The following is a 20,432-nucleotide window of genomic DNA, read 5'->3' on the forward strand; positions in this document are numbered from 1 at the left end:
CACGTATGCACTGTACACATCGTATACACACAACACACACACACGCGTAGTGCACCACATGTACAGTGTACACACATCCAGTACACACACACACGTGTGTACTATACACACATCTCACACACACGCAACACACACGTAGCGTACCGCACGTGCGATGTGCACGTGTACCCATCACTGGCCGTCGATAAGTGCGACGGGTACTTGGAGACGTGTCGCATCATCCCGTGTCGCCCCATCCCGTGTCGCCCCATCCCGTGTCGCATCACCCGCCCCCCCCAGCGCGTATCGCTCTCCGCTCGCTCCGTCGACGCGTAAGCGCACGCTCTCGACCGGCGCACAATCACAACCATGCAGACATTAAGCTCAATTATTTATTAAGATCCTCTGTATTTTTCTCTTTTTTTTTTAGCAAAAGTAATCATGAGACAGGAATTTACACTTTGTACATTTAATAATAAAATAGAGCTGATTAAATTTACACGACATCAGACGCGCTGCGTGCGAACATGCAGGCCGCATCGGGCGCCTCGCGCAAATGGAAACCGGATCATCATCTTCATCATCATCATCTTCATCGTTATCATCATCATCCATTATTGATATCATTACTATTACCATTATTAATATTTTTTTCATAAAGTCAAACAAAAATGGCGTAATATTAACAGCCATGCAATAATTTTCTTCGGAAAAAAGCGCTGCCCCCCTTTCCCCGCCCGTCCTCCCCCCATTTCCCCGGAACAGGTAACTTTTTTTTATACCCAACAGAACCCGAACAGGTGACTGATAACCTGGCCAGGTAAATGGAAACCCGAGCAGGTAACGGTGGTAACCCGAACATTTGACTCGTAACAAATGCGCGCCGTCACGCCGCGCCTCTATGTACACACTGCCCGCCCGCGCGGTGCTTGGAGCTATCGGCAATAAATTATAGTTCTCCCCCCCCCCCACGTGGAAGGGGGGGGGCGGTGAGGGAGAGGGGGTTGACGGGGGGGGGGGTGTTTGGGCTGGCCTCGCGAGGTTGGTGGAGTGGGGGGCACCACGGGCCGAGGAACGGACGGACTCGTTGCCTGGTGCATCGCGGGGCCCCGTCACTGGTAGCCGAGCGCGGACGCCGTGGCGAGCCTCTGCCCGTAGAATGCGTAGGGCGAGTAGTAGGGTCCGGACGCGGGCACGGGCATCGCCGTGACGGGGGGCGCCACGGGACCCCCCAGGGGCGCCTTGGCGTACGGGTGGTAGCGGCTCAGGCCCAGCGTGTGCGGCGAGCGCAGCGCCAGGCCGCCGCCGTGAGCCGAGGGCATGTGCATGTGGCAGGCGGCGGCGGCGGCCGCGGCGGCCGCGCTGTGGTAGCCGCCCAGGAGTTTGTCGGCGCCAGGCAGCGCCGTGTGGCTGCGCAGGTGGCTGAGCAGCTCCTCGGAGGAGGAGAAGCGCTTGTCGCAGGGCCCGTTGGCGGACACCCAGTTGCACACGTGCGGCGCCGCCTCGTTGGGCAGCATGAAGCTGTAGGGGTAGAGCGGGTGCGTGGCGAGCGTGTGCAGGCCGGCCGACTGCATGTGGTGCGGCGGGTACATGAGCGGGTAGGCGTTCTTGAGCGCGTTCTGCTCGGCGTGCGAGGAGCCGCACACGGCCGTGGTGCCCGCCAGGTGCGCCGCGCTGTGGTAGCTCAGGCAGTAGGGGTCCCTGCAGAGGCCGCCCAGCAGAGAGGGCGGGGAGGCGCCGGCGAGGGGCGAGGCGCCCGCGGGGCCGCGGCCGGGCATGCTGCAGCCCAGCGCGCTGCCCAGCGCGCTCTTGCCCGGGTCCAGGGAGAGGCCGTGCGGCAGGAAGTGCGGCGGGTAACCCGCGTACGAGCCCGACAGGGACGCGCCGTAGCCCATGCTGACGGGCGGCAGCGGGAACACGGTCTGGCCGCCCTTGTAGGGGGACACGGACGCCACGTGAGCGGGGCCCCCCAGCCCAGACGCGTCTCCGGGGCCCCCCCCGCCGCCGCCGCCGCCCTTTCCGCTGAGACACGTCTCCTGGTTGACCTCCACGTTGATGCCCGCGCAGCTCACGCTGATGCGGTTGTGGCTCACGCTCGCCCCCGCGTTGGACGACGACGACAACAACGAGGAGGACGAAGAGGAGGAGGACGAGGAGGAGGAGGAGGCGGAAGAGGAGCCGTCGGCCGCGCTCTTGCCCTGCTGCTCGCCGCTCTCCTTCTTGTCCTGCGCGCCCTCCCCGGCCGCCTTGGGGTCGCCTTGGGGCTTGGGCGACGAGGAGGAGGCGGCGGCCGAGCTGGCGCTGCCGGGCCGCGGGGTGAAGGGCTGGCAGGTGGCGCTGGGCACGCGGAATCCGGGCTTCTCGCCACCGCCGCCGCCACCGCCGCCGCCACCTCCTCCTCCTCCCCCGCCGTCGTCCTTGCCCTTCTCCAGGCCCTTGGCGTAGGGCTTGAAGCTCGACTTGTCCTCGCCGCCGATGTCGCTCAGCCGCAGCGGGCCGCTCTTGGCGGGCGTCTCCTTGTCCGAGCCGCCACCGCCTCCGCCGCCGCCTGAGACGCCGCCGAGTTTATTGGGCGGCGCCTCGGGCTTGCCGATCTGCGAGCACGTCTGCGCCAGCAGAGCCAGAGGGCTCTTCTTGGCGTCCAACTGCAACACCACGCCACACGCCGAGACCCCGTCGCGCCCTGTTAGCGCGCCGCTCCGTCTCGCTCCTCACCCATCATCCATCACGCGGCGCGGCCTCTCGCACCGCCTCCTCCTCCTCCACCACCTCCCTCGCTCCGCACGGAGCCGCCCTGACACGCAGCCAGCCTGGACCCCCACGATACCCCCCCCCCCCACCCCCCGAGTTAAGATTCTGTGATCATGGGGACCGAGATCATGGAAGTGGTGGGAGTGGAGATGGTTCGTTTGGCATCGGAAAGGGGGGGGGGGTCCAATCGCCACCGTGTCCCCCCCACAACCCACGACCCCTTCCCGGCACCCGCCGAAACGGCTCCGTCCCTGGCGCGCGGCGTCGCGATTTTCGGTCGATCGCTCGAGGTTCGTGGGATCGATAATCGAGGAGCGCGTAAAAGGCGGGTGGGTAGGGGGGTGCGCGAACACGTACCTCTATGGGGCTGACGGGCGTGGAGGGGAGCGGCTGCAGGTACTCGGCGTGCAGGATGTGCCCGGCGCGTGCCGTCAGCATGGTGAGCACCCTGATGGGCAGCCGCAGCGCCTGGCGGAGCGGATCGCACGGCGGGAGCGCGCCGCTGCTGCTGCTGGGGGTCTTGCCGGACGCGGCGCCGCTCTCTCGCTCGGTGCGCACGCTGCTGTCGATGCCGCCGCCGCTGCCGCTGCTCGCCGCGCGAGTGTTGACGCCGCTGTCGGCCGTGCCGCTGGCCTCGCTCGCCGTGCGTGTGTGTCTGGAGCCCGGGAGCGCTGTGAGCATGACCTGTGCTCGCGCTGCGCTGACGCGGACTGTGCAATTCCTGCGCCTCCGCTCGCTGTTCCGCCTGCCCCCCCCCTTCTCCCCCTCCCCGCACTCCCCTCGTCCCTCCCCTCCACGACTCCCTCCTCCTCCTCCTCCCCGTCTCTGCACGGTCCCTCCACCCCTCCGCGCATCGGACCTCCCCCCCCGCTCCACCCTGAGCCCGCCCAGCCCCCACCCCACCCTCCCAGGCCCCACCCCCACCCTCCCAGGCCCCACCCCCACCCGCCCAGGCCCCACCCCCACCCTCCCTCGTAGTCCATGACCACCCCGGCGCAGGCCACTCCCTGCGAGTGACGTCGGCGATAACTAATGAAGCACGCGGGGTGCGGTGGGCCGGTGGGGAGGGGCATTCGCGGAGAGATGAAAGGGACCCCCCCCCCCCTCCGCGCCAGCCAATCCGCACGCAGGACGTCCGAAACGAAGGGCTCGCGATTGGATGAAACCGCCGGACGTTACGTCACGAGGAGGGGGGGGAGGGGGTTGGTTTTATTGACAAAAGCTTCGGGGGGCTTGTGATAGGTTGGGCGAGCGTGGGGTGGGGGGGTGGTGGGGGCTAGGGATGGGGGGGGGGCGATGCGGGGGAGGGGGGGGGGCGTGTCTCTCCGTCACGCGGCGCCTCGCTTCAATGTCACATGCTTAACCTCAACTGTCAATTCCGCGACCACAATCAATCAGTTATTTGTCAAGGCTGCCAATCCGCCGTGATTTATGTTGCCTTTCTCGGCGAGCCCGGGACCGGTCCGACTTGAAAAGGAGCGGGAGGGGAGGAGGTGGAAGTAGAGGGGGGGGGTATGAAAGGCGCCCATTCAGCCCCCGGAGATAAATGCGCTGCTGTGTAAACGGGGCTGAGCGCGGCCGAGCGAGCACACATGCACACAAAGGGGCCGCGTATAACTCCCTCGCTCGTTCACTCACACACTGACTCACTCACTCTCACGCTGGCTCACTCACTCACAGGCTCACTCACTCACAGGCTGGCTGACTCACTCTCAGGCTGGCTCACTCACACGCTCACTCACTCTCACACTCATTCACATGCTGGCCCAATCACTCACAGGCTGACTCACTCACTCTCACGCTGGCTCACTCACTCTCACTCCAAATCTGGCCCACTCACTCAGGCTGGCTCACTCACTCACAGGCTGGCTGACTCCAAATCTGGCTCACTCACAGGCTGACTCACTCACTCAGGCTGGCTCAATCACTCTCACGCTCACTCACTCACTGAAGGCTGGCTCACTCACGCTCACACTCTCACGCTCACTCACTCACAGGCTCACTCACTGACTCCCAACGCAGGCGCGCGGTTCGCGGTTCACGCTGCATTTCTCTACCCCCCTCACCTCACCCACCCACCCTCCCGACTACCCCTCGCGTCTGCTCCGGTCCACGATCACCGCGCAAAATGTTCGCGATCGAGGCAGCGGCCCCGAGACTTCAAAGCGAGGCGCGCATTAGAGCCGAGATCTCAATCGCGCAGCGCGATCAATGGCGAGCCCCGTTTCCCCGCAGATTAAGACTGGCATGTTGCAAGTGCTGACATGCGGGCCGTGACAGCCTGAACAAATGATCGGCGCCTTCAAAGAGCGCTGCGTGTGGGAGCCTGTCTGTCCCCTGCGCAATCCAAGCCCAGCCCCTCCGCGCCCGCCCCTGTCCGCCACGACACCACCCCCACCTCCACCACCCCCACCTCCACCACCACCACCTCCACCACCACCAGCCCCTCCACCACCACCAGCCCCACCTCCACCACCACCAGCCCCTCCACCACCATCACCATCTCCCCTCCACCACCACCACCACCACCAGCCTCTCCACCACCACCACCCCCTCCACCACCACCAGCCTCTCACCCTGCACTCCAACCAACCCACCCCATACAAACCGCAGCCCCACTCCAAACCCCACCACCACCACCACTCGCACCCTACAACCTCCTTCGAACCTCCTCCTGCTGCTGCTGCCCGCAACCTAAAACCATCTCGAGGAGCAGGGAGCGTCCTTAGCCACCACGGCAGATGACTCCTCTCCTTGTCTCCCTCGCGATCACCACCACCGCCGCCACCACCAACCCCCATGTCTCACGCAAGGACAAAAAAATAAACAATCGCAGCGGGGCAGTCGCTCGGCAGGTACAGAGATCCGTCGGAACCCACGGACACCCCCGGCCCAGACACGGCCGGCTACCCCTACGCCGCCGCCGCAGAGTCTAATCAGCGAGTGGCGATGAGAGATCTTTGACTTGGCCGTCACGATGTTGGCGTGAGAGTCCACCCCGACCCTCACCCCCCCCCCGCCCCCCACAGCCTCCCCCCACCCCTACCCCCCACCCCTCCCTCGTCTCTTTTCTTCTCTCTCGCGCCGCTTGACAGACGCACGTTGGCGTTGATCAATGTGCTCGCTGGTTTCCGGGGCCCAGATGGGGGCCGCGCATGGCCTGCGGTCGGGAAAGGTCGGGACTCGAGGGGAGGGGTGGGGGGGGAGTTGGGGGGCGGGGGGGCACGGACACGCACCTTACACCCTCTAACACACGCACGTGTACACACGTGTACACTCGTGTACGTGCGGTGTTCACGATACATGCCGACGTGCACGGACACACGTACGTGTAGATGTGTAGGTGGACGTACGTAACCACACGCGTTAATATGCATAGATACATACCGCACACACCCAGCCATACGCACGGGTACAAAGACAAAGATCCCCCGGATAGTCTTAAAATACTGTTGGGGCAAGTGCTGTTAGCGAGCACATATGAAGGCCAGAACGGCACACAATGGGGTGGGTGGCCAGCACCACGCCCAGCTGCCTTTGTCTCCCCAGTGACGATGTTTTTACGCACCGCACCAGGTACTCATTTGAGGCTTAGTCGATTTCGGGGAGGCCCAGGATCGGCTCAGATAATCGTCACTGATGTTGGCCATGAGCGGGAATCGAACTCGGGTTGCCAGGTTTGTAGCGCAGCGTAGCGCTACCCGATTGACGATTGTGCCAGGCCATGTGCACCTTGAGGCCACGTGAAGTGTCGAACGCCCGCTGGCAGGAGGTCACGGGGCAGACCCAGGTGCCACGGGTCGACTGACTGAGATGACTGAGATGACTGGCTGATGCACCACCTGTGCCCCCTACTGTACCAACTTGCTGTGCTTTAGCCACCCGGCGCTCCGCTCGTTGTTGTGAGCGTCGCTCTTACGATCTCCGTTGTTGTTGGAGGGCGACTGCCTCAAACTGCCCAGTAGCGTCCTTCACGAGCCTCCTCCACTGAGGCCGATCTTGACACCGCTGGTACCAGTCATTGGCAAGTCCACTCAGCTTTACGTCCTCCTGTACCACATCATCTCTTCTCTAGCCCGTGCCGCGCCCGTTTAGCCCCCTCAATCCGGCCGAACAACAACTATTTAGGCATGCGGTGCCACATACACGGTGCCCACACACGGTGACACACACACACACGGTGCCACACACACGCGCCTCAGCAACAAGCAGCGCTGCAACTATAAAATGGGTGTAATGGATTAGACTTAATACGCTTGCTGCATCGAGCAAGGTTCTTCGAACTCGGGGAAACGTGACGATGGGAGGGAAATTCAAAGTTGTTGAGTCGTGCGTGGAAAAATAAGTGTGTTAGAGAGGGGGGGGGGGCGCGGTGGTTGACCCCCCTCCCTCCTACGACGCTACTGGACTGGCTGCCCCGTCTCCCCCCACCTCTGGCGTTCCGCTCACAACTTCCCGAGAAGTGAGCGGAGGCGCAGGGTCGTAGCCCCCCCACCCCCGCGCCAGGATGTCGCGTGCGAGTCTTTACGAGACGCGCTGTCGAGAGAAGATCAAACGAACCTCGCGGCCTAACGAGGCATCTCGCACCCGCCCGACTCGCCCGAAGAAAACGGCCCGGTCGCTTGAGCGAAGCCGCAACCTCGACCCCAATTATCGAAGATTCATTTTCTCTTTCTTCGGCGGTCTTCATCTTCATCCGACCTCGTCACCGGGTCAGAGAGGAGAGGTGGGGAGGGGAGGAGGGTGGGAGGGGGAGCACAGTGATAGGTAAGAGAGAAGGGATGAAAGGGTGGTGAGGGAGAAGAGGTGTGAAGTGAAGGGTGAGAGAGGTTGGGGGGGGGGGGACACCAGAGGTGGTGAGTGAATAGGAATTAGAACGAGGTGCGTCAGGTGACAAGAGAAGATACGTGAAGCGTGGTTGGCCATGCATGAAATTGGGCCCTCTCCTGTCTCGACGATGTCCCTCCTCTTCGTTCGCCCGGCCCTTGGGACCCCCCCCCCTCCTAGTCCCGGTGCAGTTGCACCGCCTGCGCACGACTGCATAGCTCGCTCCTCCACTGGGACGAGCGTTTGTTCGAGCGCGATTGGAGGATCTTGAGCCCCACGTGGCACGCGGTGAGAGGTGTTTAACGTCTTCTTGCAATGGACACGGCGAGAGCTAAGGAGGCAAATGGTCAACCACACCAAAGCACGGATACGTCACTGCAGAAGAGGATGTCTCACTTGGACCCCAGCATCGCAGATTGTTCACTCACAGTGAAAACTAAACTATTTTTGTATTTTACCAGGTAAGGCTCACTGAGCTAGGTAGCTCTTTTTCAGAAGCCACAAATGATCGCTCAACGAAGTGGCTTATCACGTGGACATTTATAGTTGCAGCCAAATGCTCTAAAACGCACGTAGATGAATTTGGAGGGGAAACAACCGGAGGATCTGGAGAACAATCCACGCGACCACGGGGGAAGAGAACAAATATCGGGACGTGAGGGTCGGGATCGAGCCCACGACCTCCTGTATACCAGGTCACTGTGAATGTATGCGTGCAATCGGGGTAATGGTCTTGTCGTGGACACGAGAATTGTGTGACACCACTATCTTGCCACACATAGGAGGTAACCGTATCTACACGGACCCGCATATCCGCACACGCCCGCATATCCGCAGCGTCGCGAGTTTGTGTCCACTGTCACTCATCACGCGGCAACTCTCTCAATCACTCACAGATCAGGACCACAGTAGAAGGGCGGGGGGGGGGGATGGGGGGGGGGGTAATGGGGGGGGGGGGGGGTAATGGGTGGAGGGGGGGTAATAGGGGAGGGGTGTTTTCCGTATCCAAGACCCCGTGGCTCAGCTGGTCTCGTCCCAGACACTCCGCGTGCCGATGTCATGAGCAGCGATTGACTTAGTGGCGTGTGCAATCTTAATTAGACGCTGCGTAGCAAACAATCTGCATCTCTTTATAGAATAATAATAATTAATATCAGCATAAGTATATGCGGGGTAATGCGTATGGGTTTGCAGGTCACGTGTCGAGACTGCGCGTTGCCGCTCTCGGTTTCAGCAAAACACACTTCGAGCCAAGACGCCGCAGGGCGTGAGTAGGCACAGGGACAGTGTCCGCATGCGGTGGTGGCACTGAGATGAGATGGGAGTGGTAGGGGAGTGCGTGGAGGGGAGTGGAGAGAGATGAGAGGTGGGAGAGCTTGTGGAGACTGGATTTGAAGCCGGTGGGGGCATCTGAGTATTGGGTTGATGCGGTCTTATTTAAATGAGCTTTCCTTATTGGTAACAAAAAAACACTGACCGAACGTTCCCCATGCGGAAACCTCCTGCACAGAAGATTCCTGAGACTCCGTGGATAATTTTAATGACTTAATTGCTTTGAGCGCACCTGCCTGGGCCCGGTAACCGCTCCACCGCCTCTCTCGCTCCACAGCAAGGCGAAGGGGGCGGGTGGAGCCGCTCCACGTGACTCGTCACGGCCTCCCTCCTCCACCTTACGTCGCCGTTGCCGAGTGAAGAAACAAGAGGATGAGGTGGGGGGCCAGGGGAGGAGGGGGAGGGGGGTGTCACGGAGCGTTCGGGCGTCGCTGTTTACCCGCCCGCGAGGCCGCTTTGATCTGACTTGGATGGAGACGCTCAATTAAAAGCCTATCAGTTCGTAAGTAAATCAACGCCCATCAAGGCTGTCACATCAAACACTGCCGTTATTATTGTAGCCTGCCCCTGCCATTAATCTCCCTTCATCATAAGCCCGCAGTGACGGCTTGGGCGGTGGGACGCGAAACCCGGAGCTGAGAATCCCCGTGGAGCCGGAGCAACTCCGGGTGCCCGGGCACCGCGTGGGGGACTCGGGGGTAATGAGTTTTGCGCGCCGGTGACAAGGGTGAGGGGTGGTGAGGGCTGACGGGTGAGGGGTGGTGAGAGCTGACGGGTGAGGGCTGACGGGTGAGGGGTCATTCTGTGGCCCTCTTCCTACGTGGAAGAGGCTTTGCGCTGAGCCCATTCCGTCGCAATGCAAAGCACACCCAGGGTGATTTATATATTTTTATATTAAAAAAACATGTTTGCTTTTTACACTAAAGTTCACGAAAAACAATAACAGGATCGGCAGCCCGGTGTCGGGTTGCCCCCCCCCCATTCCGGGCTTCCGAGGCTCCATGACCCAGCAGCCCCCCCCCACAGCCCCCCCCCACAGCCCCCCCTCCCCCCCCACACAGCCCCCCCCCCCACAGCCCCCCCGGCCGCGTCCCGTCGTCCTCCCCAGCGCACGAGAGGAATTATTTAAGGCAATAAAAATGTATTCACTTCTTGCTTGTATGTATTATTGTAACAAATTATTTATTGCGCCTAAAACGTGATTTATCGCGCGTATTAAATCAGACGCTCTCGAGCCGGGGAAATGGGCGAATGTTGAAGCAATGGGTGGGGGCGGCGGGCACGGCTCGTCGTGCGGTAACTCACCACTTTGAAGTCCGGCTTTACGGCAGCCCGGCCGTATTTTAGCGGCTGACGCGTTAATGGATCAAGCGCCGCTCCCACGCCTCCCCCGCTACCCACGACCCCCCCCCCCACTCTTGCAGCCCCCCCCCACTGTCGGGGTGGATGATGGGCAGGGAGGTTGGTGCAGTAGAGTAGGGGGTGCGGTGGATAGGTAACCGCAGACCGCTCGCTGCACCTGGCTTGACTCTGAGTCACCTTCCTCGCCGTTTACCTTCCTCGTCAGTTGCTGTCGCTCACCGTGAGTTGTGTGTTGCTGGTGACTCGACGGGGATTGGGGGAGGGGAGGGAGGTTAAGGTGAGGGGTGGGGGTGAGGTGGACAGAGTGGGGCTTCAGTCATCCGAACAGGTGGGAGCGCAGCAGGGTCCAAGTGTGGGAGGTTACGGGGGGGGGGGGGGGGGAGAGGGCTTCGATGAGAGAGGAGGTGGAAATAGTTCCAGGTACGACAACGGATGAAAGAGGCTCCGCTCGAGAAGAAGTGAAACAAGAAGGTATCAGATGGGAGAGGAGGAGAAATAATTGGCAGGTGAGAGGGAAGATGATGAAAGGTGCCAGGGTGAGAAGGAAGAGGTGAGTGAGAAGAAGGGTGACAGCAGTGAAAGGTGATCGGCGAGAGAAGAAGTTAAATAGCAACTCGGTGAAAATAGGTCAGAGAAGATTTGTGTAAACATGTGCCATGTGACGCATACGGCAGAGTCTCCAGGTGAGACTGGTGCGGCCCCACACGATGCACTGCGCAACTCATCGCGTCTCCACTTTCTTAACGGATCTAAATCTGCGCTCACGTCGAGCCGTCCGCGCGGGTTTGTGGTTTGGTTCCTTAATCTCGCGCTGAAGTAGAAATGCCAGCAGCGTGAGATGTAGACACTTGTCCACCTCGTTACAAAGCCTCGGGAAAGATTATAAAGTAGCTGCCGAGTCCATGGATCACGGCACTGCACCACCCCTCGTGCAGTCTGAAACCTCATAATTGCAGCGCCAGTCATCGTTAATCGCGCGGGATAAAGTAACTGCCATCGTGGCTGTATGTGTGTGTTTGAGAGTTGTGTGTGTTTGAGAGTTGCGTGTGTGATTGAAAGTTGTGTGTGTTTTAGAGTTGTGTGTGTGTTGGAGAGTTGTGTGTGTGTTGGAGAGTTGTGTGTGTGTTTGAGAGAAGTGTGTGTAAGAGAGTTGTGTGTGTGTTTGAGAGAGTTGTGTGTGTGTTGGAGAGTTGTGTGTGTGTTTGAGAGAGTTGTGTGTGTTTGAGAGTTGTGTGTGTTTAAGTGTTATGCGCGTGTATGTTTGTGCGCTACAGGTATCGCCCAGGTGGCCACGCGCATATGACTTACGATCTGTTGATACGAGACAAACAAATACGAGTTGTAATAAAATAAAAAGGAAGGAGGCAAAGCGACACGAATACTATTTAATGAGATCACAACAACGTTTTGGATGGTCCCTGAACCAGTCCATAAATCGGACTAGTTTATATGCATCCTGCAGTCACGAAAGCTTTAAGTCAAGATTTATATGCATCGTTATCCGTGATCGCATCGAGGTGCCTGCCTTTGAGAGAAGCAACTCACTGCTTCGATCAAGTGTATCAACGATTCTACAATATAAAAAAAAACAATGATAATTCCCCATGTCCCCAAGTGACTCATTACAACACAGACTCCGATAGCACTGTTAATAATAATTAGTTCAGTTTTATATAGCGTCAGTCATGGCAATTGCATCTCACAATGGTGTATAAGAATATGTATTGATAATCACATGGAGCGCGAAGTCCTATCCATAGCAATTATCAAGCACACAAACCGTCGTAAACAGGAAATGCATAAAAACAAATCAAGAAATGTCCTACAAACGAAATGCATTTAAAACAACACGAAGTTATCACAGCAGAGGTGCAGAAAATCACGCCATGAATAAAGGTCAAGCTCCCAGCGTGCCACACCAGCAAGATAAACTGAACTATTGAACTAAACTATTTGTTATTTTACCAGTTAAGGCCCACTGAGCTATGCAGCTCTTTTTCAGAAGCGACCTGGCCACAAATCATAGCTCAACGAAGTGGCTTACCACGTGGACATTTCTAGCAGCCAAATACTCTAAACGTGTAATGTTGATTCTGAATGTGGAGGGAAAAACCGGAGGGCCGGCAGAAAAATCCAAGTGACCACGCGCAGAACATACAAACTCCAAATATACAGCAGCAGGCGTCAGTGTCGGTATCGAACCCACGACCTCCTGTATACCAGGCGAGGTAGTTCACATCTCGCCACCGTGCACAAGAGAAATCAGTCCACCGAGTGACAGCAGATCAGAGCACGATCCCAACCTCTCACACAAGCCAGAGGGCCTTCACAGGAGGGGTGGGAGAGTGCCAAAGAGTGTTGTTTTTCAATGTTGCTGCTAACGCAGTACCATTCTTCTCGTTGACGATCTGTCAGTGTTAGAGTTAACAGTCTTGTCATGATCAATATTAGGAAAACATACATGTGTGATCTGAAGAGAGGGGGTGGGGGGGATTTCATTGGCCGGGGTGGACGGTGGGTGGGTGAGTGGGCGGTGGGTGGGTGGACGGTGGGTGGCGTGACGCCATCACGCATATGTGTGCGGTGACATCACCACCGCGCACTTGCCAACCGGCCCGCCCCTGCATCAACCAGCCAGCAAAACTTGTTTTCGAATAAAGTTAAGAATCGGACTTTCAGTTGTCACCGCTCGGAAAGTTCCGGGGCTAAATCCGCTTCTCGGACCACCAATTGTTGACCACGACCCCCTCCAAACATTACCGCCGATTCAGGCCACGACCCCTTCCCGCACCAGTCGGCACCGCCGGACGTGCAGTTCCGAACCGGAGCCGGTGCCACGTGGCGCTCACGAGTCTCCTCCACGCGTGGGGGACGGCCCGGAGGAGTTCTCGCGAGGAAACCAGAGAGGTTCGCCGCGAGCTGGTCCGCCGAACGCAGCCACAATTCGCTCTCTCGTGTTTCATTTGCCGTGGGACCCGTCAACGTTTTTTTCTCCGTCAGTTCCGCGTCCCGCGCTGCTGCCACCCATCCCTGGACGTAATGGGATCCGGCCGAATGCCCGACGCAACACCCTGACCGGCAAGCACCAGAAGCCGTCAGCGCCACTCCAACCCAGCACCGCAGCTTAAGAGGCTGAGCGTTTCCAGTGGTTAGTGGTGGTGGTGATGTCGGTAGTTGGTGGGGTGGGAGGGATGGAATGGGGGTGGTGTGGAGGGAGGGTGGTGGCGGTCGTGGTGGGGGGGGGAAGGGGAGACGGGAGGGGGGTAGACTGACCCCACGCACGGGCCCAGGCCGTGTCGAGTGCACGCGCTAATTTGTAAACGCGTCCGCCGAGGAAAGGCGCTGAAGAATGAAGCTATTTAATATTTCTGCGCACTGACACATTTGACTAATGAACTGGCTCAAACGCGCGTCAGCTAATGTATATGAGAATGAATTGATGTACGCACGCGCAAATTGATTTATGTGGCTACATTTTACAAATCATTTCCTGAGCGGCGCCGGATGGCAGCAGACAAGCTGAATAATTGATGGCTGTAATAATTCTGGTAGTGCGAGGTGGGGGGTGGGTGGGTCGTGGTGGGGGGGGGGGCGTGGGTGGGGGGGAGAGCCGAGGAGAGGCGGTCGCCGCTGGCTGTGTTATGGTCGCCGCGAGACTCGTAGGTAGTCGCAACGTAACAACCCTCGCTCACTCGCGTTGTTTCTCTTTCTCTCTCCTCGTCCCGGCCTCTCCAAATAACACCTGACGGCCGTGCCAGGTGTGTTTGCAGTGACAGGGGGGGGGGGGGCGGAGAGGAGACACCTGGGCGCTCGCGCGACCAATCTCAACTCGCACCCCGCGTCGCCAAAATCCCCGAGTCGAAGCACCCCAGGCAGGCGAGTGAAGGAGTTGTTTGGGTTCAGTGTTCACCGCGCGCGGGGCGTGACGCTTGATTGATGTTCACGCGATGTGGAAAGGTGTGTGGGGGGGGTTGGCGGGGGGTGGTGGTGGATTTGGCGGGGGGGGGGGGGGTTAGAACACGTGCGCGTGCCACTCGCTGTGGAGTAAATTAATTTGTGGGGGGAGGGGGGGTGATGGCGCAGTGGTTAGCGCGCTGTGCTCCAAACCCCGTCACCCGAGTTCGATTCCCGCTCGAGACCAATGAGATTTGCGAATATTTGAACCAGTCCTGGGCCTCAAACGAGACTAAGGTGGCCGGGCGTGGTGCTGGTCACCCACCCCCTCGTGTGCCGTGCTGGCCTTCATCAGTGCTCGCTAACAGCACCTGCCCCAACAGTCTGTTACAGGCTATACGGGGGATTTGTGTCTTGTGAGTAAATTGCAGACCGTTAATTAATCAATTAAAACGATTACTTAACCGATAAAACGATTAATAGATCAAAACTAAATAAAAATCTATATCCGTGGAATCGTTCCGCGGGATATTGAATTAGTTTAGTTGTCCTTCTGATTATTCGTATATGTTGTGTGTACGGTTGAGGGTTCATATCACTTCGCCCCCCCCTCCACCCCCCTGCTCCCACCCCACCTCTACAGCTGTACACCGTCCCTCCAGCGACGCACCACAACGCAGACAGGTTCACCAATCGAGCCGTGCCTATTAAATCGAATCGTGGGTAGGGGAGGCTAAGGGCAGCCCCCCGCCCCCCGGTACGGCGGGGGCTGGCGACGCAGATTCACAGAAATCGGAGCGCAGCGAATTCCTTTCCGTCGAGTCGAAAATGCAACGAACGCTTCTCTCCACCGGCGACAATTGACGGCGTGACGCGAGGCGTGACGCACAACAGCCGCTTCCTCGCGAAGCGGCCACGACGCTGGAGCCCCCCCTCCCCCCCCGGGGAGGGGGGGGGCTGCCAGTCGCGGCCACGTGACTTCGCTTACCCGGGGCCTCGACGTGAATTCGCTCGCGCAATACGTGAACTCTCGCGTCCGTACGATGCTTGTCTCTCATCTTGCGCGATGTGACCCCTTCAGCAGCGCAATACGATGCGTGACACCTTCGCCTGTCCAATGCGTGATGACGCGCATGACCTATTACCTGCGTGACGCGTGACCTCTCACCTGTACGGTGCCTGACCTTTTGCTTTGCCAAGCAGACGAAACTTGGGTTATATTTTACACGCTTTTATTTAACTCACTCTGTCTGTTGTTGTCTGTTGTCGTTGTATCCTCAAATCTTGTAACCACAATTTTAACCCACTTCCCAATGTGGTATCGACTGCAAACTTCGTATACTTACGTATTACTGATGACAATACTATATTATATCATGGAAAATTTAATAAATATTTGTAAACAATGTTTTTTACACGCTTTCTATTAACTCACTGTCTGTTTTTGTCATATCCTCAAATCTTGTAACTCAATTTTAACCCACTTCCCAATGTGGTGTCGACTGAAAACTTGGTATACTTATGTCATGCTGATGACAATACTATATTCTACCATAAAAATAAAAAAATAAAAAATGTAAACAATCTTTTTTATATGTTATGTTTCGGCTTGGGTCTAATTGTCCACGCTCAACTGACGTTGGCTGTAATTGACCACAGTCCCTTACATTATGGATAGCTTCGGGGCCACTTCCTGGAGTCGTGGAGTTGTGCCATTACTCGTACGGTACATTTAATTAAAGCGTGTTTAAATTTTTTTTTTTAATATTACTTATTTGAACATCGGTTCGTTCGCGATTTAAGAAAAAAATATATATGCCGCAGCGTGACGTATCCGAACTGTGATATCCATCCATTTATCTCTTACCTCCAATACGTAAAATAGGTTCGGGTCTGTGTTTTGGTCAAGATAAGCGAGGTAGGGGTTAGTTTTGGAGTTAGGATATCTCAGAGGTTCACGAGGAGTAAGTTTCTGCAATCTCCCTCTGCGTAACCCAGTCGCATAAATGGTGACATCACAGTTGATCGGCAAGGCGCGTTCGGTGGGGACCAGTTCGGGTCACTTGCAACGTCTTCCAAGACGGCTGACCGGCGTGGAAGAACCGTGCCCAAAGCATATCTCGAGACGGGGGTGTCCAGAGCTCCGACTTGTGGAGGCCCTTTCGTCAACAGCGGTGCGCGCGACGCAGTGCAGTGCTGCGCGTGTTGCCCTTTACCAATGTGAGCGTCGCCCGCGCATTTGCGTCGGATACACGGCCGGGGTAGATGGCGAGTGGGGGAGGGGGCGTGACGTCACCACGTACGAACCTTGGCTGTGGGATGCCAGTGACGTCATTACGCAGATGTGCGCGGTTGCGTTATCACCGATCACTTGCACGCCCGCGCGCCAGCCAGAAAGCCAGCCAGCCAGTCAGCCAGCAAAGCTGGTTTCTCATGTAGTATGACGATAAGATAAGACCATGCACAGTCCTGGAGCACACGGCCTCCTCCTCTATCGCCTCGTGCTCCAGCATGGGCCGGCGTGTCTCACAGTGACCCCTGACCCTGCCACTGTCCGTGACCACTCACCTTGCAACCTGCGTGACCCATCACCCGTACGCTGGATCACCCCTCAACCTGGCCGCGTGACCACTCGGACGGAAGGGAGAAGGGGGGGGGGGTCATGGTTGCTGCGTTGAGCGCGCGGGATGCCAGCGTTGGCTCTCGGTATCTCCTCGCTGGGTCCCAGCTCACAGCACCCCCCCCCCCAACCACTACCCCCCTCCTCGCGCCGTCGGGTGTCTCACACCGCCGCGTGGCTCGGGTCCGCGATAAGGATTTTGTCGAACACACGGCGCGACGCGATGTAATTCACTACGCGCTCCGTAATGCCGAGCAGATGGAGGCAGCCTTGTCAGATGGGGCGTAGGTGGCGTGTTTGGGGTTGCCGGTGGTGGAGGGGAGCAGTGGGGAGGGGGGGGTCGGAGATTGCGGGAGAAGTGGGGGAGAGGGCCGTTGCGTGAACGCTCGGTCGTGGGTTGAATCTGCTTCCACCCCCCCTACTCCTTCCACCCCACACCGCTCCTTATTCCGGACCACACAGCCCCGCCTTCTCATCCCATCCACCTCCCTCCCCACCTTCCTCCCCATCCACCGTGACAGATCTTAACGCGGCGGGCCCCGTGCGCGTTTTAGTTTGAGAGAGGATGTGGAGGGGGCAAGGTGGGAGAGGTGGGGAAGGGGGGGGGGGGCTCATGTATTCCATCTGGCCGGGCCGACGGCCCGCGCGGTGATTTAGATGTTATTGGGATAATGCGATGTTGGGCTGCGCGCGAAGAGATGGCTCTGACAGCAAGAATTTGTTTTCATTCCCGATATCCCCCCGCGCCGATACGGCCCGGAGTGTCGGCGGGCGCGAGATGTTGAGATTGCGTGTCAATCACCGGCATTAAAAGCCCGTGGAAGGCGCCTCTCTCGCAAATTGCCCGGGCCGCGCAAAAGCCACGCGTGCCCGAATAGAAATGGAAATGGGTAGATTTCAATTCGCCTGAATCATAGAAATATGAAAGTAATATTTTTTCGCTAACCAGCTTACGCGATGCGCTTCTCCTCTTAGGGGGAGCTTCTGCTACCCCCCCCCCACGTCCGTGTGCCTAATGAGTCGGGTGCTCGGAGGGAAGTGGTGGCGGAAAAGGAGGCAGAATAGGAGGCGAAGAGGGGGGGGGGGGTGATGGGGACCGCTCCTCTCCGCCCGTCCGCGCGATTTTCGGCCTGAGGGGGGTCCCGGACGGCAATTTCGTGCGAGCGACGTAAAGAGGGGGGGGGGGGGGGGGCGGAGGAGTTGGGGTGGGCAGCGACGGAGGGGGTCATCGCCGTTCCGCGCAACGAAGAGGCGGGACCTTGATAGGTGGAGAAGAGGGTGAGAGGGGGGGGCTTTGGGGAGGGGGAGGGGCATGGGGCAGGTGTCGCACGGCGTCGATGCGCCCCCCCCCACCCCCCCTGCAAGGTTCTCTCCTCGTCACGCGGCGCGCCCGACACGAGCCACCTAAATGCTGTTAAGCGTTTTCAATATTTCGCAATTACTAACGATCACACCTCGTTACGCCAGCCGCATCGCGCGCGCGACGTCGGCGGTTGTGTTGCTGCCGACTAATTGATTTAACGCGATTATGTACACGGCGTCCGCGGGGGAGCGGGGGAAGGGTTCGGTGGGATGGGGGTGGGGGAGCGGGCGGGCGGGGGGGGACGAAGGGGTGGAGTGGGGGGGGACGTACTGACATCACGCGGCACGACTGTTCACAAGGTTGCTGTGGTCGACTCTGCCTGTAATGAGTACCTGGTAGCGATGTGAAAACATCGCCACTGGGGAGACAAAGGCGGCCGAGCGTGGTGTTGGTCAGCCACCCCCTCTTGGCTTTACAGGTGTGACAGCACTTGCCCCAACAGTCTCTATGAAGGCTTTGTCTTTGCTCTGCTCGGCCTGGTTACCATCGTCCCCGTGTTGGTGGAGGTGGCGATCTGGTCGTGCTGCGAAATCGATGTCTTCATGGTGTGGCTTTGCTCACGCTACCGGCGCATTCGCCCTGTTGGTGTGTTTATTGTGTCGGTGGGCTCACGCTTCAGATGTGTTCACTCCATCGGTCCGTTCGCTATATCTGTGAGTTCACTGCATTGGTGTATTCACTGCGTTGCTGTGATAATGCTGCCCGGCGTTATATAATGTGTTCACGCTGCGTACGCCTGTGACACAGTAAACCGACTGCATGCCGTTCGTAGTTGGTGAACACACGAACCTGGGTGCACGTGGGCTCCGTGCCCATCGAGGCTGTTTGTACCAACGCCACACCGACGCAAGTACGCAGCCCTCCGTACTGTGGTACTCGTACTCACACTTGGTCTGTACTGGTGCACTGGCCGTCTCGAGTATCGTACGTACTGCTCTTGGTGTTGCATAGGACCTGTACGTGCCATCTTCTCAACCGTACAAAAGAGTCGTTTTAAAAAGAGAGAAATATATTCGAGACATCGTGAACCAGATTTACATCGGAACGGAGCGAGCGGAACGTGAGACGTCGCCTGGACGATTCGCCCAGCGATCGGCGATGACAAGATGAGCTGCCCGTTAAACCCACCCACAGCCACCAAATGAGATGACTCGATGGAGCATTCGCACACAACAACACGGCAATCGCAGGTTCCTGGAGTTTGGAAGCCACGAATGAGACTGTCTCTTTGAGATCGTGATTCAAAGGCTCGTGCTTTGATATAACAACTCAACGCCCGAACTCCCCACCGTACACAGCTTTCCGTGACTACCAACGATCAGGTGCGTGCAGTGCGCGCAAGTGGCTCACGTTGCACGTGAAGAGAAGAAAGTGATTGCTAATCACGGAAAGGAAGGATCGCTGGGACTGCCGGGACACTTCGTCTGCACTTCCGTGTTGCCGAGTGGTGAGAATCTTCTCCCAGACGCAAATGTCCCCCAATGTTCGGACGCCCAGAGCAAGAGTAGAATTATATGAAGCTCAGGTAGAGGTCAGGTTTTTTCGTTCACAGTTAATGCCGATTTTCGTTTGACTTAACATAATTCACCCAAGTTCCAATCCCGGTCACATCTAACACCCGTCTTCACTGGTGTGGTAAAGTATGGTTAAATGAGAGGGCGTGGGGGTAACAAAGGGTTTAAAAGGGATTATTAATTATGATGTAATTAACCGTGAACCTTGGAGGCTGAGACGGGTCGGTATTGTGGCTGAAGTGAGACGAGTGATGTGGAAATTTAGTCCGTTTAGGTCATCCGGCTAAGTCATCCGGCTAAGTCATCCGGCTAAGTCATCCGACTAAGAGTGTTGCGGCTCAGGCAGTGTGCCTCGCAGGAGGAGTGACGCGGGATCGGGAAGGGAGTTGCGCCGTGCAGCCCTCGCGCTCGCGCGCACGGAAGGGAAAGAGCGTGAGAGAGAGAGAAAAACTGCTTAACGAAGCAAAATGAGTGACAGCACCGGCAGTGCATTTGGCCTTAATCAAACATTTTCTAGGGCAGTTTCTATAGATTGCCTGCAGGCGCGGCCCGCAAAGATAAAAGACCCCCAAGACTTTGAATTTATTCTTTCCTGAAGGAAATTGATTTCAGCCCGTGGCTCTGACAGCGCCTCGGGGCCCCCTCGGCACGGAACAGGGACCCCCCCGCGTCATGCGCCGTAGCGCAGAGGAACGCGCGGCACTGCCGAGGCGAGGAGATGAGCACTGGGGGGAGGGCGGCAATGCAAACCACTTGCAGCAGAGACTCCAGCCAACGCGGACAACTCGGC

The 20,432-nt window shown here is 58.1% G+C and overlaps 1 protein-coding gene across 1 annotated transcript; it reads right to left on the reverse strand.

The window, feature by feature from the left end:
• Positions 1–357: 357 nt before the first annotated feature.
• LOC133350522 (zinc finger protein 503-like) lies at positions 358–3,464 on the reverse strand. The gene is made up of 2 exons (XM_061564884.1): positions 3,088–3,464; positions 358–2,624 (listed from the first exon to the last, which is right to left on the reverse strand). The coding sequence occupies exons 1-2, from the start codon at positions 3,409–3,411 to the stop codon at positions 1,092–1,094; spliced, it is 1,857 nt and encodes a 618-aa protein (XP_061420868.1). The 5' UTR covers positions 3,412–3,464; the 3' UTR covers positions 358–1,091.
• Positions 3,465–20,432: the final 16,968 nt, after the last annotated feature.

Source organism: Lethenteron reissneri, chromosome 34 (assembly GCF_015708825.2).
Source record: "Lethenteron reissneri isolate LAM-NWPU_2019-01 chromosome 34, ASM1570882v1, whole genome shotgun sequence".
Taxonomy (NCBI): domain Eukaryota; kingdom Metazoa; phylum Chordata; class Hyperoartia; order Petromyzontiformes; family Petromyzontidae; genus Lethenteron; species Lethenteron reissneri.